This window comes from Manihot esculenta, chromosome 16, assembly GCF_001659605.2.
Source record: "Manihot esculenta cultivar AM560-2 chromosome 16, M.esculenta_v8, whole genome shotgun sequence".
NCBI lineage: Eukaryota > Viridiplantae > Streptophyta > Magnoliopsida > Malpighiales > Euphorbiaceae > Manihot > Manihot esculenta.
The window spans coordinates 33,516,547-33,536,348 of record NC_035176.2 but is presented as its reverse complement, the minus strand read 5'-3'; the positions used below and the strand labels follow the sequence as shown (position 1 = coordinate 33,536,348).

The window sequence follows — 19,802 nt, the reverse complement described above, 5'->3', positions numbered from 1 at the left end:
TGGAGAGAGTATATATGATACCATCGCTATGGCTCAAAATCACCCCATCAATTATCCTAACCATACCAATCCTTCTTCTAATCACACCTCATCCTAATCCTCCTCATAATCCCAACCCTAATGAAGATGAAGAAGATGTTGCTCTGACGTTCGATTTTGCTCCGACCAATGTCCAATAGAATTGTGATTATTGTTTAGTGGGTATGTTCCATACCTATAACTCCATTAATGTCCAGTTCATGAAATCGGTGATGGCGGATCTTTGGCATCCCTTTGGTGGCATAGCCATCTCTGAACTTGAGGCGCGATGATTTCTCTTTCTATTTTATAATCAAGTGGATTTGGACAGGACCATTGTCGGATCACTATGGTTGTTTAACAAGCAACTTCTTGTATTTAGTATCATTGGTAGAGGAGAGGACCCTTTGAAAATTCCTTTGTTGCACGTTAATATATGGGTTCTTGTATCTGATTTGAAACCTGGTTTTATGAAGGAAGAAGTGGCCGTGTCACTAGGAAACTTTGTTGTCAAGTTCATCGAATATGATGCTAAATCCTCGACTAGGAATGAAGACAGTCCTATGAGAATGAGAGTTCAATTTGATATTCATCAACCCTTAAGACGAAAAAAGAAAATGGTGGATGTGTTTTAGTTAGGATGAACGACTACGTGCTCTAGCGAGGCGTGGTGGTCGGCCAACAAGTCAATGGTTGAAAGATTATGGTAATCCAAATTCAAGCCCTATGATTTCAGATGGCAATAATGCAGCTCATGAAATGGAACTTGTTTTATTAAAATAACATATTTACAGGAATTCTTTCTTTGGTTCAAATTCAAATTTTAGTGAGGCGGGTTCGGAATTGGACCAAAGGGATACAAATCGATGGGCCATATGAGTATTAGGGATTTGGAGGAAGAGAGAGTTGGGCTTTTAGAGGATTGTAAGAAAAGGCCCAGAAAAGACAAACCACACATCCTTCTATCGTTTCTAGCACTTCGGATTCGAGAGGCAGGAACTAATCTGGACATTCTTCTTCAGTTAACAGGATATAGGCCAATCCCATGTTCCGGGATGGCCGAAAGTAATGAGGATCATAAGTTGGAACTGCCGGGGCATTGGCAACCCCCGGGCAGTTAGAGCATTGTGGGATATGGTGACTAGTAACAATCTCGATGTTATTTTTTTTTATTGAAACCAGAATGTTCATGAGTCGGCTTGAAGAAATAAATAATCTTATTCATTTTGATGGTTGTTTCTATGTTGATAGAATAGGCTTGGGTGGTGGTTTGTGTAGGTTATGGAAGTATACGGTTGATATTTCGGTTATTGTATATACTAATAATTTTGTAGATTGCAAGATTACCGAGGCTAATAAAGTGTGAAGATATATAGGTTTTTATGAGTATTCGAAATCTAACAGAAGTAGATCGTCTTGGAACTTGCTTAGAGCATTGGCAAATTGATATTATTTGCCTTGGTTAATTTCAGCTGACTTCAACGATATTGCAGCTAAGAAAGAAAAGTTAGAAGGTCCGGACAGAGCTGATTATCTAATTAATGGCTTTCGGAAGCTTTATATGATTCGGACTTGTTTGATTTAGATTTAAACGATTTCCTTTATATTTGGGAAGGCACTAACAAGAATGGGGATTGTATTAAAGAACGTTTGGATCGTGCTATGTCTAATAAAGCATAAGTCTTATGTTCCCAAATGCTATGACATTTTCCCTAATGCTTTCAATTTCAGATCATTACGCTATTTTATTGGAGTTGGAACCAGGTGATAGGAATTTGGTTGATAGGCCTTTTCGAGTTGATAATTTGTGGCCGATGGATAACGAATTGGAATCGATTGTGAAGAGCTGTTGGGTTGTGAACTTAAACTCAAGACTTTATAGGAAAGCATGACATGCTAATTAATATAGTTCAAAAGTAGGGATGTGGCAAGAATAGGGATTTTTGGAGGAAAAAAAATCTCCTGAACCGTTAGATTGAGCTAGAGAAGGAGTTATATTGTGATTCTCATTCTTCCCATCTTAAAGAAGAATGGAATCATATACTGTTGGTGGAAGAAACCCCAGGAAACAATAGGAAAAAATGTTTTGGTATAAAGAGGGGATAGAAATTCTAAATTTTTTCACAAACAAATTAAAAGGAGGTGATCGTATAATAAAATAAGAGGTTTGCATAACTCAACAGGGGAGCTGGTTTTTGATAGTCATGCTATCGGCTCTATTGTGACGAGCTATTTTCGGAATTTATTTTTTGGTGACAGTAATTGATGAGTGTCGAACCACAAAAAATAACCTATTAAATATCACCAATTATAATTGTGTATAGGGAGAATAGGATTGGATCTACATGGAATTGACACTAAGAATTTTTCAAACAATAACTAGAAAAATAAACAATAAAAATAAAATAGGGAGTTTTGATGATAAAGTAAAATAAAAAACAATTTAAAGAAAGCGATAATTAAAAGAGAAACAAATCAATGCAGACAAGTTCTAGTTGAAGTGTAGGATCCATTTTAATTTAAAAATTGATCATCGATACAAAAATATTTTTATTCATTTCAATAAATTAGTTACAGTTATGAAAGACGCTCCACATAACCAATCTCTCCTTAGTTTTAAATTAATTAGAAAATGTTCACTAATTAATCTTAGTCAACAAATTGCTCAAAGAACGTTTTGAGATTTTATTTATCAACTGCTTTAAGAATTAGAGAGATCTAATTCTAACTGACCAGCTGTGTGGTGAGTTTGAGTTAGATTATATAACTTCTTAATTGTTATACTAATTGTTACTCGTTGTTGAATAACATAAGTAATTACGGATTTCAAGTATCTAAACTAACAATATATTATTTCGAAATTAAGAACAATGGGCCATATTGATCCAATGACAAAGCAATAATACAATAATAATATGAAAAATAAAATTTGCATAAATATTAAAAAATAAAAGATAAACAATTGAGTTTAGATCTTCCAATTAATGTAGAAACTGAAATTTTACCTTAACTTCAACTAGAAATAAAAAATTTAGCCACTTATGTCTTTCAAAGAAAATATAAAAGAGAAGTGAAGAGAAGATGCAGATTCGATGCTGGTGAAAAGAGATATCATCCCTGCGGCTAGATAATATGAAAAATAAAATTTGCATAAATATTGAAAAATAAAAAATAAACAATTGAGTTTAAATCTCTCAATTCATGTAGAAACTGAAATTTCACCTTAACTTCAACTAGAAATAAAAAATTTAGCCACTTATGCATTTTAAAGAAAATATAAAAGAGAAGTGAAGAGAAGATGCAGATTCGATGATGGTGAAAAGAGATATCATCCCTTGCGGCTGTGCCTGGTTTATATAGATGCTTAACCCTAGCTAAACCCTTTTTGGAATAGGAATTCTACTTTGATTTGAGTTAGGAATCCTTCCTTTAATGTGTTTTTTCAAGAATAGAACTCATTGATTCGAGAAAGATTTAGTGCCATACTGATGGAGGATAATTCACGTGGGTCCCGCAGTTTTTAATGAGAAGACTGGGTCTTTTTACTTTCAAATCTATATTTTTTTTCTCATTGTTTTGATTCTGTGCAATATGTTGATTTGCTCAGTTAGTTTGGGCAAATCCACTGTTCGAAAATATTTTTCTTAGCTTGCAAGTCTAGGCAGTCCCTAGCTTCTGTGTAGTACAATTATACGAAAAGTTTCCCAAACCGACCGGTCAAGTCAATTTCAGTACTTTTAAGCCGCTTTTCGTTAAATTTTTTTCTCTTTTTGCTTTTTTGCGAAACATGGCCACAATTATAAAATTAGGTAGAAAAATACTTGATTAAATACTAAAATTAGTATGAAAAATGTATATAAATTATGCTCGATCAAATACCCCATGATCAGTCCAAATTTAGACTATTTTATCATGATGTTATTGATGTTAATTTACACTTTTTCTGCCTCATTTTGTGATGTTGATCTTATTCTGCAGAAAATGGTGTAAAGAGGTAATTTGGAGAAAATGCCTTTAAAACTGCCTAAAATGGAACAAAGGAGAGCAAAAATGCCAAGTTGTAACTGAAGAGGAGATAAACAAGGAAAGTAATTTGAAATTCAAATTTCAAATCTCCAAGAGCATTCAAAATTCAAAATTCAAGATTCAGCTTATTAAAGAAAGTGCTAAATAGGGAAAGTGGCAAATCAGGAAAGTGCAGTCAGCAGAGCAATTTGAAATTCAAATTTCAAATCTTCAAGAATCCCTTTTCTTATTGAGGAAACCAAATCTCAAGAAGATGTATATTCAAAATTTGAAATTCAAAATTCAGCTTGTTAAGAAAGCCAAAGAAGACATACTTGCCCTCTAAGTCTTGCACATTCAAAATTCAAAATTCAAAAGGAGGCTCCACCTCATTAATGCACACTTGGGCGGCAAGGGCAGCAAAGAAGACCAACTTGGGTAGCAAGTAAAAGACCTAGGGCAGCACATAAGGGCTATAAATACATCTCTTCAAGGTGCTGCCCAACACACTCTTCCTCTCCTTCTCTTCAGATTCGGCACACCACCTCTTGCAAGGCTTCGGCCACCTCTTCTCCTTCTTCCTTTCTTTATTTTCTTGTTTTGTTTCAGCCATGAGTGGCTGAAACTTTTATTTCTAGTTGAAGATTGGTTGATACTTTAGTTGTTTTATGGATTGGGAGATCTGAACACACATTGTTTAACTTTTATTTTTCAATATTCATGCAGTCTCATGCTTAATTCCATTGTTGCTTTGTTATTTTGATCAATGTGGCTAGTCGATTCTTGATTGCTAGGTAATAATTTGTTAGTTTGAATAGTTTTAAGTCCGTAATTGCTTGGATTGTTCAACACAAGTAACTCTTGGTATAAAAACTAAGGAGATTGCATGATCTAGCGATATCACCATGCGTTTGGGTAGCTAGAATTAGGTCTCTCTATTTCTTAATGCAATTGATAATTGTCTGATGCCTAAGGCCCAAGGACGTTTCTTGGCAACTTGTTGATTAGTGATTGGTTAGAGGACGTTCCCTAATTAATTTATGCTTAAGGGGAGATATGGTGGTGAGAAGCGTCTTCCATCTCCATAACTAATTTATTGAATCAAACAAAAGAACCTAAATATCAATGATCAATCCCAACAACTGAAGTGGATCCAATTCTTCAACTAGAACTTTTCTCATATTTGAATCTCTTTATTTTTATTATTCGCTTACTTTATTACTTTCATCATTAGTTTAATTGAATCAATATCAAATCTCTCCCTTTTATTTTGCTTTCAGTTTATTTATTTTTAGTTTATTTTCTTGGTCTTGTTAAGGAAAATAAGTAAGTATCAATTCCCTGTGGATTCGATCATTTTGCCACTATCTGCAGTTGTAAAATTATTGATAACTAAAAATGTTATTTTTAACCGGTTTCGACAACCGCACAGTCACCTCCACACCTAACTTCTTGCTTATCCTCAAGCATAAGACAATCTAGACCATCAACTCCTTAACTATTTGATCTTTATGTCCACTTAGTTTACCACTCTAGACTCCTAAACTGAAGCATCACAATGTTATGTACATGCACTAAGGTTATCCCTCCATTCCTTGTTTCTTTTCACTGACAATTGCGAGAGAATTTATATTTCCATTCATGCACAAATTTTTCTTTAGTTTGACTATACAGTTCTTAGCACAACCTGCCCTTACCATTTTAGCATATATTCATCTTTAAGCACTTTATTCTTGCTTGAAAAAGTTATCAATCTTTTTATGTAAAGGTGCATATTTGTGATACTCATCCCCGGTTACTCAATTGGTCACATTGTTCAAGTGGCTACTAGTTTTGTTCATAATCTTTGACCAGTGGAGCAAGTTTTGATTTGTGCACTTTAAATTTTCTGCTCTTTTTTTTTTTATGATTTGACTGTCATGGTTTGGACAAATCAAGGCACCAATCACTGCATAAGTCATTTCTATCACACACAGTTTTAGATTTGTTAATCTCTCTGTTGATTAATGATAGCTATCTGAACTACAGTGAATAAAAAGATTCAATTAAAAAGAGACTCTCAAAATGAATGTAACTCACTGCAAGTGATTCAATAGAGGTTTAAAGGGTGAGCAAACAAATGGAGTCATAAGAAAGAGATTTTATGACTTTGTTGTCATGCTTGGTAAAATAAAATTTGCGAAATTTTATGCATGTGTGAAGAGAAAGACTGTCTATATGCACTATGCATATGTGAAGAGAAAGACTGTCTATACAACAGTGCATATCAATAATAATATAACCCCACACATATTCTAAATATTGTCCTTAATGGAAAATAAAATAAGTAGCGCGAGAGTAACTTCCCAAGTGTGTGGATTTGGGCAAATCAACGGGCCAAATCAATGGCACTAGTGAACTCCAGGCAGAAAGTGATCAACCAGCAGCTGCAATATGTCCTCTATATGTAGAATACGAGCCTCAATTTTGTCCAATTGTGCATCTGTAGAGGGACTGGGAGGTGCACTAACTGGTGCTTCTATTAGGTCTACTGTTGGTGGATTTGTGGCTTGGGATGCTTATGCCTGTGTTGTTGTATTCTTTCAAAACATACGCTCATGGCATGGTACCACTGGTCCTACAGGTGTCAGAGAGAAAACACCACCAATCTTGCGAAACAACCCCATGTCATTTAAGACACGCAAGTCAAGAGAGGTTGGTTCGCTGGTCTGGTGAAGGTTAGTCTTCTCAGGATAAAAGATATTCAGATTAACAGCAAGCAAAGTCATAACATGACTAAGAATGAGGGGATGGTGATAAGAGAAAATTCCAGAAATCTGGATGGCAAACCAAAAATCTGCATTACTTCAACACTGCTTCCCTCCCCATTCTTTCTGCTTCTTTTCTTCCCCCTCCAACTCATACGACCTCCAGTCCCTCCTATGATCATGTTGATTGTCGTCATGCACCGATCCCCCTCTGTCTCCTAGGCCTTTCCCCCACTGCATTTTGCTGTGGCCTCTGGCCCTCCAGCTTTTTCACAAAATTTCTGAGGTGTCCCTTCTTAATGCGCCTCTCTATCTCATTTATTAACTGGTAACAAACCCTCTTAATGAGCCTCTCTATCTCATTTATTAACTGGTAATAATCATTTGTATCATGGCTATGAGTCCGGTGATACTAGCAGTACTTATCTGGGTCCCTTTTGTTTGCTTCTGCCTTCATGGGCTTGGGCCATTGTATGAAGTTCTTATTTTGGACTGCCACGAGCACCTCGGCTCTAGACACTTCAGAGGAGTGATCACCTCAGGAATCCGAGGTTGATAGGGTCTCTGCTCCTTCCTCTCCCATCGGTGTCTGTTGAACGCTTCAGGCCCTCAATCCTGCCTCCTTTCCTATCTGTTTGGTCACTTATCCTCCCCAACCTTTTCTCTATCTCCTACTTCCTTGGTGAATCTGCTAGTGGTTAAGGTGTCATCATGCCTTATATATTTTTCCGCTCTTTTCATTAGCTCTGCCAAGGTGGTAGGTGGCTTCCTGCAAAGCGGTGCAAAGAACTCTGAGGAGGTGGTGCCCTTCTACATGACTTCCACGGCTCTTGCCTCATCGAGTTCTGGTATTTGCAAAGCCTCTGAGTGAACCTAACCACATACTCCCTTAGGGACTTGTTCCTCCTCTGTCGGATCATCTCTAAATAGCTTGTTTTCCTTTCAACCGGGACTCCAACAATAAACCTGCTAATGAACACGCAGGCCAGGTCCATGAAGCTCTTAATACTTTCTGCTTTCAAGCTGTTGAACCCCGCCCAGGCCGGTCTAGTAAGGGTGGTAGGAAAAATCTTGCACATCAGGGCATCTGAGTGGGTCTGCAGCTCCATGAACGTCTTATAGTTCAAGACGTGTTCTTGGGGATTCTCCATGCCATCATACACAGTCATTGTCAGCATCATGAATTTTTTGATGATGGTTTCCTATTGTACCCATCTCACAAATGGGGATGAAGTTGGTAGCAGGGGACTACAGCTGTCTCGTGCCCCCAGCTTTGCTAGTAGTTGCTCTTTCAGCCTCTTTAGTTTTTTATCTACATCTACCTCTTCTCTCCTCGGCATTTTCTCCAGGCGGCAGTTTCTTTCTAACTCTTCACTCTCTGACCGTTCTGTTGACTCAGAAGAGTAGCTTTCCGCCTCGTCGTTCTCGATAAACTCCTTTACTACTCGGCCTCTTGTTTTAGCCAGGAGTTCATTCCTTCTGCTGGCTTCTCCATCTCTATCACTCGTTCTCTTGCTGCTTTGCTGAAGGGCTTGGTGATTTAATGTGGGTTGGGCCTCATTAATGTTGAACCCTTCAATTACTGGTGGTATGCTCAATGGGGTGCTGAGTCCCCTCTACTGCAACATCTGACCTAGTCAGTAAGCAGTGTTTTGGAGCTGGAGGGCCATGTTTTACAGCTCCTGATCAGATAGAGTGGTTTAAGGCATGGTCTCTACTGAGCTTGACGAAGGGTTAAACAACATAGGTGGTTGATTCAATGGGGCAGTAGGGTTGGAGAATGAGAATTGTGGTCCTTCTTGAGCAGAGCCCAGATCGTTTGGGTATTTCCGTTATGATTTTCACTGTGATTGGCTATGTGGATCTCAGTGGGTGTGATGAGGATGAGTGTAACGATCCGGAAATCGGACCGCTACCGGCGCTAGGATCCAGATCGACTTAAGGTCGTCGGGACCCGTAGCAAGCCTACTATACATCCTGCCATACCTGATAAATCCCATACATGATCATATATTTGCATAAAAACTTTAAACTTTCACATATACCAAGCTTGACCTGTGCATGCACCATATTGAAAACATAAAACCCCACACTAGAGCCCTCATCAAATGCTCTAGTGGGTCAACATAACATACATCAAGCTTGGTTCAACATTTCTTATCATTAAAAACATTCCATATGGATCATGTACAAAAAGGAATTTCTATACATTAGGGCCTAGCACAATACTAATCCTCAATACATTTCTTTACATTACAATACATTACATTACATTACATGTCCACTATAACTCTATTACATAACATAGCCATAACTCTGCTGGCTTTCCCATAGCTACCTGAGCTCCTGCAAACCTGGGGGTTAGGGGAGAGGTGTGAGCTACAACAGCCCAGTGAGCAGAACTATAAAAACATCATAATAAACATATGCTTTTATGAATGCGTCACAGCATAAACAATTCACATCACGGATGGACTGACCCAAAAATCCCTCTACTCTGTGTCCGGCCCTCGGTGGAGCTCCTCAGGACTTCTGTTACATACATAAGCTCTGTGCCCGGCCTTCGGTGGGGCTCCTCAAGACTTCTGTTACATAGCATAAAATCTAGAGGGCTAATGGGTCGTCCTGTTGTCCATCCACACCCACAATGAATAATGCAATGCGTCATATTCGTGAATTCTAATGCCAACAACCTATTATATATCATGATGCATGAACATGCTTAAAACATTTGCTTTCTTGAAATAAAGGATTAGTTTAGTTCCACTCACCTCTGGCTGACTCTGAACAAACTCTGAAGCAGCTATCTCACTGCTGATCACCTCGGTTCCTCAGGTCCGACCCTACACAGGTGGACTCAATTGAGGGACCAAACATACTCTAAACAACTCTAAACATCTCCCCAAAAACCCCCTAAAACATCATAAAACATGCATGCAAAACAGGCAAAGGAAGGCTAGATAGAGGACTTTCGGCGGCATGTTCGGCGGCCGAAGGTCCCTCCAGAGCCGAAAGTCATGCACTTTCGAGGGTAGGGTTCGGAGGCCAAAAGTCCTTCCAGAGCCAAAACTCAGGCACTTTCGGGGGTAGGTTTGGCGGCCGAAACTCCCATCCAGAGCCAAAAGTCCAAACTTTCAGGGGCGAGTTTAGGCGACTTAAAGCTGCCTCCAGGCAGGTTCGGCGGCCGAAACTGGCTTCGGCGGCCGAACCTGGGCTCTTCCAAAAGGCAGAACCCAAGCCTCACAAGCACATCTAGCCACCCCAAAACCTCTCAACTCACACCAACACACACAAAAGCATGCATAAACATATTTTCAAGCATATAGGGGCATAAAACTAGCCTATACCCCAACAAGCATCACATAGCATACATTTGAGCATAGAACTAATATAAACCCTAACATTCTACATCTACTCTAAAGCATGCATCAAAACCCTTAACCCCTTCTTAAAACTTAATTAAAACATAAAAGAAGAGAAGGATCTACACTTACCTCTTGAAGATCAAGAGGAGATGTGGTCCCAAACTTGGAGATGTGGAGAAACGAGCTCCGGAGGTCTCCAAGCTTCAAAACTCGATCTTGAGCTAAAAAATCTTCAAAACCAAGTAAAAACTCATTAAAACTTGAAGGGATTGAAGGAAAACAACAAATCGACCATGGAAGGGCGAAATCTCACCTATGCTCGAAAATAGAGAGAGAAAACTCGCTCATTTTCAGATAAGGGGCCTTTTATAGATAGCTGGCCAGACAGCCTTCGGGGGCTAGCCAGACCACCTTCGGGGGCCAAAGGTGCCTCCGCAAGAGGCCAATGTTCGGTGGCCGAACCTGACTTTTTCCTTCCTTGGTCTTTTCTTTCAAAACTCAATTTCTTTCTTCGTAAAACCCATAAAACATGTAAAAACATTTTAGAAAACCTTTATTTTACCCTTCTAGAAGGCTCCGACATCCGAGAAATTCCGGATTCCAATGGAGATTCCGCAGGAAGGTAGAAATTTCGGTGCCGGGGTCTAGCCGGGTATTACAATGAGAACTCTAGTGATGAAAATATCTCATTCGTTTCCCACAGACGGCACCAATTGATATCCTGAGATCCAATAGGGGTAGACTCAAGGTGTATTTTGGTAAGTTTGGTCTGGTTGGCTCATCCCTTCCTTCGTTTATTTTTTTTCCTTTTATCTTCGAGTGACATGTAATTGCTGTCCTGCTACAGCCAATCCTGTGATTGTCACGTTGGGTCATACGTATGGGTGTACTGCATCCTTTACCATCGTCAGACGACCATTTAATTTCCTCCGGCGCTATGTGAATATGACCCTGGATGTCTAGGGGTCTGTTGCTCCACTAACCCATCAAGTCGATTGGGCTAACCTTCTCTTAAGTGGGCTCGACCCTACTCTGACCGGCTTGTTTGCACAAGATCTAGGCTGCACGCTGATAGATAGGGTTGTGAATTGAGCTTCGGTGAGATTACGACCTGACCTTCCTTAATAGACTTAGACGTAATTTGGGTATTCGAGGTGAACAATTATCTTATATGATACATAAATTTCCATTCTACTCCATAGAAGGAAAAAAAAAAATCATTTTCGAGTTTTATCTACACTTGTTTTATGCAAGTTGAGATTCAGTAGTTCTTTTCGGTTTATGAAATTTATAACCAAATAATTTACTCATCGCAGTAACGTAGTAATTACTTTAAACATGGACTAAATATGTAAATTATTTGATTAAAAATGAAATAAATAAACAATGAATCGGATAAAAATCCAAAAAATTTTCACTAATTTATAATTGTATTTTAATTTTGAATTATCTTTTAATATTGGAAGCAATTGTAGCCAAATTAAAATACGGACTTAAAATGTTTGATTTTGTTATCTACAATAAATAATATATAAATTTGATTTCTTTCTATTAACAAAATTAAAAAATTTTCAAATTAATTTTGAGGTTTGCTAAATTTGTTCTGAATGCTAAAAGTAAAATGTGGTTGAAAATTAATTATAATGGTTAGAAATTAAATCGTAAATTAGCGGAAGATTTGGGCTTTTGCTTCAGTAAGCAAAAAAGATGGATACGTTATTACTTAATTGAAAAATTGCTTTTCACTTGGGAAGAGTCAATCAATCCGTCCTAATTAAAAGATGCATGCAGACAAATAAAATGCAAAACAGTGAACTAATAAAAAATTACATAAATGGAACAATTAATAATTCTAAAAAAATGGTAAATACAGTTTTTTCTTTTTCCATCTCCAGAAAAATTACAAGAACCGCAAATTATGTCTTCTTGTTGGGCTCGAAAACATACTTAATGATGGAATCTTTAATAGACAACATATCTGGAAACTCTTTCTTCAACTTTGCAGCATCAAGCTCATTGTTACTCCTTGCTGCCACTATCACCTTTGCTTGCTCCTCCAAATTGAAGTTCACCCATTTAAATCCTGGCTCTATGTATTTTTTGTACAGTTCCAATATCTCATTATGGCTTATCACCCCTGGATTCGTGAAGTTCCATATTCCTCTGCAATTTCTCTTTGCCATCTCTATTGAGATCGGCAAGAGCTCATCCAACACCGTCATGCTATTGGGTATGTTCACAACCTTACTGTAACGACTGATCTTTGTGATGAAGTTTCTCGGATTGCTAAGATCGGATGAAATCGGCATTCGAACCCTCAAAGTGCATACATTCTCGTATTCTTTCAACAGATCTTCAACCTGCAACATCATCGTTAATCACTGTAGAAGGAATGTAGAAGTAGGTTATAGTTTATGTTACTGTTTTTTACGTACCATGGCCTTAGTCTTGGAGTAGAAGGAACCTGTAAAATTTGGCTCGTCTTCCTCCTTGAATCCAATGCCTGAGCCTTGTGGATGCTCCTTATCATACTCGAATATGCAACCGGTTGCAAAATTTATCATCAATAGGTTGTTGTCTTTGCAAACATCAGCTAAATTTAGTGTGCCTACCACATTTGTCCTAATAGTTTCCACCTTGTGTGATTCACACCAATCAACATTAGGCCTCCCTGTAACACCAGCAGCATTCAACACATGAGTTGGCCTTACTCTCATTACATCATCCATGATTGACCTTCTATCTTGTAATCTTCCTGTACCATACTCAAAATTAATACTCTGATTATCACAAAGCTTCCCCAGCAACCCCCCTATCCAGCCAGTCCTCCCATATATTAAGAACTTCAGTTCTGAGCTTTTATTATTCTCGTCCTCATTACTCAAACGTGCATTCTCCAACAACCATGCGTCGTCGTTTGCGTGAACTATTAATGAGATGCGAGGATGTGGATGGAGAGCAGCAGATACATCGCCCCACCATTGCGGATTTTTGATGTACCAATCCATTGTCATCTTTAGCCCTTCTGTCCAAGGAGTCGTTTCTTGCCACCCAAGTTTCTTGAGCTTCTGATCATCCAAGAAATATCTCTGATCATTGAAAGGTCTATCTTGAACGAATTTTATCGCTTTTTCAGTATCCAATCCAAACAGCTTGCATATGTCCTCTGCTACATCTAGGACTCGTCTCTCCTTCTTGGTACCAATATTATACACATGGCCGATGACCCCTTTATGAAGTATGACATCAAATGCCTCTGCCACATCATCACAGTGTAGATAGCTTCTCACATTTGAGCCATTACCATGGATCGGCAACTGCTCGCCTTTCATAGCAAGGAGAATGAATTTTGGAATAAGTTTTTCTGGGAATTGGTTAGGGCCATACACATTATTGCCTCTAGTTGTAATTGTAGGAAGGCCGTATGATCGATTATAAGCCATGACAAGCATTTCAGCCCCAGCTTTTGTAGCAGAGTAAGGGTTTGTAGGCAGGAGCTGTGAAGCCTCAGGGTTGCCAATATCGGTTTCCATGTCTGTTTCACCATAAACTTCATCAGTACTGACATGAATGAACCTCCTGATTCGCTTAGTGACCTTGCAGGCTTCAAGAAGTACATGAGTACCATAAATATTGTTGGTAGTGAATTCAAAGGAGTTACCAAAGGAATTATCAACATGGGTTTGGGCAGCAAAGTGCATAATGGTATCAATATCTTCAGCTATCAAAAGGTGGTTTACAAGATCTGCACTTGCAATATCACCCTTTACAAATTTAAAGTTTGGAGATGATCTACACGGAGCAAGGTTCTTGAGGTTAGAGCAGTAATCTAGCTTGTCAAGAGCAACAATCTTGTATCCAGGATAGTTCTTGATCAGTCTGTTAGTCACATGAGAGGCTATAAAACCAGCTGCACCAGTTATTAGGAGATTTCTTGGTTGATAATAAGGAGCAGGATGAGAAGTCATGCTTTCTTTCCGTTTATTATTATAATTATTTTCACTGCATAAAAACATTAGAACTTGGATTTAGGAGATCAGCTAATGATAAAATATTTGTCTACTGGTTGATGATACGCAATTAAATCATTAGATCTAATCTTACCAAGCAAACTCTCTACATTGCAGGTGCATGGATAATCAAATTGCAAATTGTAAGTGTGTAGATTATATATATAGTGAAACTTGATTAGCATTTAGGATCAAAGTGAATAGTTAATAAGCATGAAGAAGGGCTAAAAGTAATAGTAAAGCAGAAGAGAGAGGAAACTTACAGGTGGTGCCGAAAGAGAGGTGAAGAAAGTGTTCATGGAAGCTAAAATACAAACAATAAGTGATATGTGTGATGGGAATGTAGTTTAGGAAATTAAGAAGAGGGATAGGTAATAGGGTGTTGGAGATTAAGTAGGACTCTGACTCTAATATTAGCCTCATAAGCATTTGTAACGTGTTCTGATTTCCTTGTTATTTGGAATGAGTTGTTGTGTGGATCTTCCCCAGCATCTACCTCCCTCTTGCTCTAAACAAAACATGGATCTGTGATTACTTCCATTTCAAAACTCATACACAGTGAGGATGAGAATTCATTTCCTTATCAATATAAACGTGTTAAATATATATATATATATATATACTTTCTCAATCATTTTCACTATTGATGTGGAGCTGCTGGGTCTCTGCATCAAAAATTGACTGGCCCAATAGATATAATAATAATTTTATTAGAGTCCATTAGTTGGCATAGTATACATAGCACTTAAATGCACATAGATAGCCCAGATGACATAGGATTAGGTAAGGAGAATTTAGACGTTGATTAGGGCTTATTGCAACAAGAGCTTATAAACTATATGGGTACAAGGCTTTGAGGTCTAACTGCTAAACCTTTCGAATTATAATTTGCACGCCATGCTCAGGCTCCACGATCATTCTAAAAGCAGGAGAGTGTTGATAATTGGGTGATAAAGAGAAGGTGAATTCGGAGACGATGAGGGATAGGACAACCTTCAACTCCACCATAGCAAGGTTTCGGCCTACGCATAATCGAGTCCCAACTCCAAATGGGATGTAGGCTTGGGCAAATTTGCATGCTTTTGAGACCCCATCTGCGAACCTCTCTGGTCTAAACTCATTAGCATCTGGTCCCCATATAGTGGTATCCCTGTGCATGGTTGGAATTAAGGTCCATATGCATACTCCCTTTGGAACTGTGATTTTTCCTATTTGAACTTGTTCCAGTGCCTCCCTCGACACAAATGCTCCTGGTGGGTATAGCCTCAATGCCTCTTGAATCACCATAGTAACCTATATATATAAAAACAAAGATTACTCTTTCTGATTAATCCAAGAATGATATTTGATTGTTATAATTCATGTTCTATTACCGTCTTTAAGTTGGACAGTGAATTTGCATCTAGGCCTTCACTGCAGAATTGAGTAACCTCCTCTCTGATACGAGATTGCCACTCTGGATATAAAGCAAGGAGCATCATACACCAGGTTGCAGCAGTAGCAGTTGCTTCATGGCCTGCGAAGTATATATTCTTGCAATTATCGACTATGAAGTGCTTGGGTGAGAAGTTGCTATTGCTGGAATTGCTATTGTTGACGGCTGCCTCCAGTAATTGCTGCATTAGATCCTTTTCAATGTAGCTTTTGTCTAAGCTTTGGTTTTCCCGTTCCTTCACAGTCTCCCATATTAAAGACTCTATCTCTGTTTCCAAGTTCCTCTTCAACTTTTGGTTCTTGTAAGCGAAAAACCTGTCATTAGAGAACATATATATATACTGTTAGTTGCTGGAAATTACTCGAACTTGACTTCTCGCAGTTCTGGAAATTACTCTAGTATCATTAAGTAAGCCATCATTGTAGCTGTGAATTTTAATTAATCGTAAGATATATACCCGAAACTTGTTATCCCAAACAGGATGCTTTGCTTGGTAATGAGAGTTCGGAGGGTTCTAAGCTTGGAGAAAATCTCTTTGCCTTTCATGTAAGAGCTCCCAAAACAAGCTCTTGCAATCACGTCAGCTGAGAGGCCTCTTAAGTCCTCATCAATTGTAATGTCTGCTTGTCTACCACCCTGGGCTTCAATGCATTGCTCCCATTTTCTGAGCAATGGTTTTGCTGACTCCACTATCAATCCTACCATTCCCTGCAAGTGACAGATTTTCATGGTCCCAACTCCAAACATGACCATTATTTTAAGTAGAAATTAAGCACAATTAGGAAACAGGTCTTGATATTATACCTTGGTCTTGTCCATGAAGAACTCGGGCGCAATGATTTTGCGCTGTTGAGCCCAAACGTGGCCGTTGGACCTGATAATGCCTTTTCCAAGCATGGGTTCGAGTCTTTTGGTCATGTAAGTAGGCTTCCCCAAGTCCAGACTGAGAGACTGGTTCATTTCCTTCACCATCTCCGGGTCGTTCACATACAAATGCTGCCTAAACCCGGTTGAATATGTGTATACTGGACCTGCATTTGTCAAACACGAATCATCAATCTATAATTATGCATAAAATATGAAAATACATCATGAAAACTTATCACATAATATAATTAAATTAAATATAGCTAACATATAAATTTGATTTCGATATCACATAAAAATAATAAAGATTTATATATAATTAATTAAAATGCATATATATAATATAAATATAAATTATTTTTAATTAATACTCGATTAGTGGAGTTCTTTATTATTTTAATCTAAATTATATAGCTTCAAGCAAATCTCAACTTAAGTTACACCAATTTAATATTCTTATACAGTTAATTTTGTATTTTCAAAAAGCTTTTATTTTTTAAAAGCATTAAAATATTTAGTTTGTGTGAAATTTACTAACATACTTTTATCTCTAAATAGTGTTTATATTTTCAAAATATAATTATTTGATTTGTGTAATTTTAAAATAACAATTACGCCGTCCTAATTAATTGTCTCAAAAAGTGGACTTTTTTAATTTGTTTTTAAAAATAAAAAACAAAATAGTTAATTTTATTAAATTATCTAATATACTATTTTTATATAAATACCAAAATATACATTTTAGCAGCCATCTAATCAATAGTCACGTGATGGGTTGCGGCCTTCAATGGATTCCCATTATTTGACAAACAAAAAGGAAAAGTCAATGAATATCATTGGCTAACAGTCGTTTTTGGTTGAAAGCGTTTCAGAAAAAGAGGAGCCGAAATGGTTGACTTTTCCTCAACTGTTTGGAAAGCTTATGAAGTAAATAATTCATTTATTCTTAAATAAAAAAGAAAGACCATTATAGTAATTTATTATTGATTATTTTTTGGTACGAATATATTCCAACGTTACGCAGTTCAAATCCAATTTGGACACTAATGCTAGGAGCAGATGCTTCCCTTCTAAGGAAAAGACCTTCACCGATTCTTTTAATTTGAGTTACTAATTAATTATGCTAGTCAAATTTCTGTTAAATTTTATTTTAATTTATTCCCCATTTACATATTTTATTAAACAGATGGAATGCTATATGTCAGTTCGAATACAACCGAAAAAAGAAACGGAATACGAATAACAAAAAGTAGAAATGCTAATCATTAATTTTATGGCCGGCATTACCTTAATTTTAGTTAGATGAAAAAAGTGTGTTCCTACAATTATTAACAAATCAAAATCGACTATTTTTAATTTAATAATATTAAAGTCGATTTTCAAATTACATAAAAAATTTTGACTTTGAGTTTTCATCACTAATTTTATTTAACTCAATAATGTTAGACTTATCTATAATAACGTATAATTTTGAAGCTGAAATTAACTCATTTGAATTTTTTTTTTTTAAAAAAGTGATTTTTTTTCCTTACACATATCTGTTTAATCATTAGTATATTATTTAAAGTGATTGAGTGTATTCCTTAAAAAAAAAAATGTATAAATAAACTATGTGAAATATTTTTAAGAAATCACCATATAAATGTGAAATATATTTTGAAAGTAATTATTTTATTAAAAAAATATTTTGTATTTATTTATTTATTTATAATATAAAAAATAAAATGTAAAAATTCCCTTAAAAAGTGATGTAATTTTCGTTTAATTACAGAAATATTTTTCCTCAGTAAAGCACCAAAAAAAAAAACTTCTTTACCGAAACAAATGAAACCTAGGTAGAAGGATGAATACTAATGTGAAAAAAAGAAAGAAATTAAATAAAATAAAGTGAAATAAATAAATTAAGAAGCAGAAACGTTACCGTATAGTTTTCTCCAGTGTTCGAAGTAAGGAAAGATGGAAGAAGTGTAGTCATGGGCAACAAAATCGCCATGAGTATGAGACCGGTTGATTGCGTTGGATTGAATTTGTTGCATTTGAGAGAGATTTCCATAGAGAAAAGAAGGAGAAGGTCCAGTGATGCCTTGCATGCACAGCTTCCTCTTAACCCTGTGGGAGCTAATAAGCAAGATGAAGATGGTGTTGCAGAGATAAATGATGAACCAAATCAATCCCAGAAGAAGCAACGAAGACAGGATTCTCAGGGGAAGAGACGCCTCCATCCTCCTCCTCTTCCTTTTCTTCTCTTTGTCTCTTATTATGATTATACTATATATCTATTATATGATGGTTCTGCCACTTGCTATATTATACATACATATAGGCAGTAAATAATGTAAGAGCTTTATTTATTTATATATAAATAGACATCAAGCTTATTGTACATTTATACAGTTCTAAAGTGACCGGACACCGTGGACCGACTCATCTAAGTTGTCCAAGGACGGTCATTAGTGGATTCATAACTGCCCTACATATGAAAGGCAATTGCCTTTGTCGCTGAATTTTTGCAATTGGCTCAAAAACATTGGGTTATTACAATTTTGTCCTTTAAAAAAAGTAGGTTGTTCGATTTCAATTCTCATACTGTTCTTGTAAGAATTAGAATAAGAAATAGAATTAAAATTAAATTTACTCTTCATTCATTTTTAGAATTATATTTAAAATCAAATTTTAATAAGTTCGATTTTAATTGTATTTTATTTTTTTAATTTTAATTTTAATTTCAATTTAAATTTTAATTTTTATAAATAAAATTATAATATTATTATATTTATTTTAAAATAATAAATAATCAATAATAATAAAAGTAATAACATTAATATTTAAACGATAATAATATCAATATTAACATATATTTTATATAATTTTTAATAAAAATATTATATTATATTATATATAATTATTAATTATATATTTTAATATAAAAATACATTTATAATTAATATCTAAAAATATATTATATTACTAATATATGTTTAATACCTGGTTAGAGTCCGGCATCCGAAGTTTACTTTTCGATGGAGTTTCGGATGTCGGACGTCTCTAGAAGGGTTAGAGTGATGTTTTTCTAACAGGTTTTGGTATGTTTCATAGTTTTAAAGTATAAGGAAATGAGTTTTTGAATGAATTGAATCAAGGCAGAAAAGTCAAGTTCGGCCGCCGAAGTTGAGGTTTGGCCGCCGAACATGCATGGCTTTCGGTTTCACATGTAGCCGCCGAAGGTGGTCTGGCCAGCCACCTATAAATGGCCCTCAGTCGGTTGAAAGGATAAACATCACCGTTTTCTTTCACTTGCTGAGGTGAGACCCTGTTCTTTGTGAGTATTCTTTCATGTTTTCATCCAATCTTGCAA

At 36.5% G+C, this 19,802-nt stretch overlaps 2 protein-coding genes across 3 annotated transcripts; both read right to left on the bottom strand.

The window, feature by feature from the left end:
* Positions 1-11,915: 11,915 nt before the first annotated feature.
* Positions 11,916-14,717, bottom strand: LOC110602884 (trifunctional UDP-glucose 4,6-dehydratase/UDP-4-keto-6-deoxy-D-glucose 3,5-epimerase/UDP-4-keto-L-rhamnose-reductase RHM2). 2 transcript variants are annotated; one of them, XM_021740466.2, is made up of 3 exons: positions 14,409-14,717; positions 12,571-14,137; positions 11,916-12,495 (listed from the first exon to the last, which is right to left on the bottom strand). In XM_021740466.2, the coding sequence occupies exons 2-3, from the start codon at positions 14,101-14,103 to the stop codon at positions 12,052-12,054; spliced, it is 1,977 nt and encodes a 658-aa protein (XP_021596158.1). In that variant the 5' UTR covers positions 14,104-14,137; positions 14,409-14,717; the 3' UTR covers positions 11,916-12,051. The 2 variants fall into 2 exon arrangements, with proteins under 2 accessions (XP_021596158.1, XP_021596157.1); XM_021740465.2 differs by having other exon boundaries at positions 12,571-14,717.
* Positions 14,718-14,837: 120 nt separating this feature from the next.
* On the bottom strand, positions 14,838-18,770 carry LOC110602885 (cytochrome P450 714A1). Its single transcript, XM_021740467.2, has 5 exons — positions 18,369-18,770; positions 16,385-16,611; positions 16,038-16,288; positions 15,519-15,894; positions 14,838-15,438 (listed from the first exon to the last, which is right to left on the bottom strand). Exons 1-5 carry the CDS (start codon positions 18,667-18,669, stop codon positions 15,013-15,015), a joined length of 1,581 nt encoding a protein of 526 aa, XP_021596159.1. The 5' UTR covers positions 18,670-18,770; the 3' UTR covers positions 14,838-15,012.
* Positions 18,771-19,802: the final 1,032 nt, after the last annotated feature.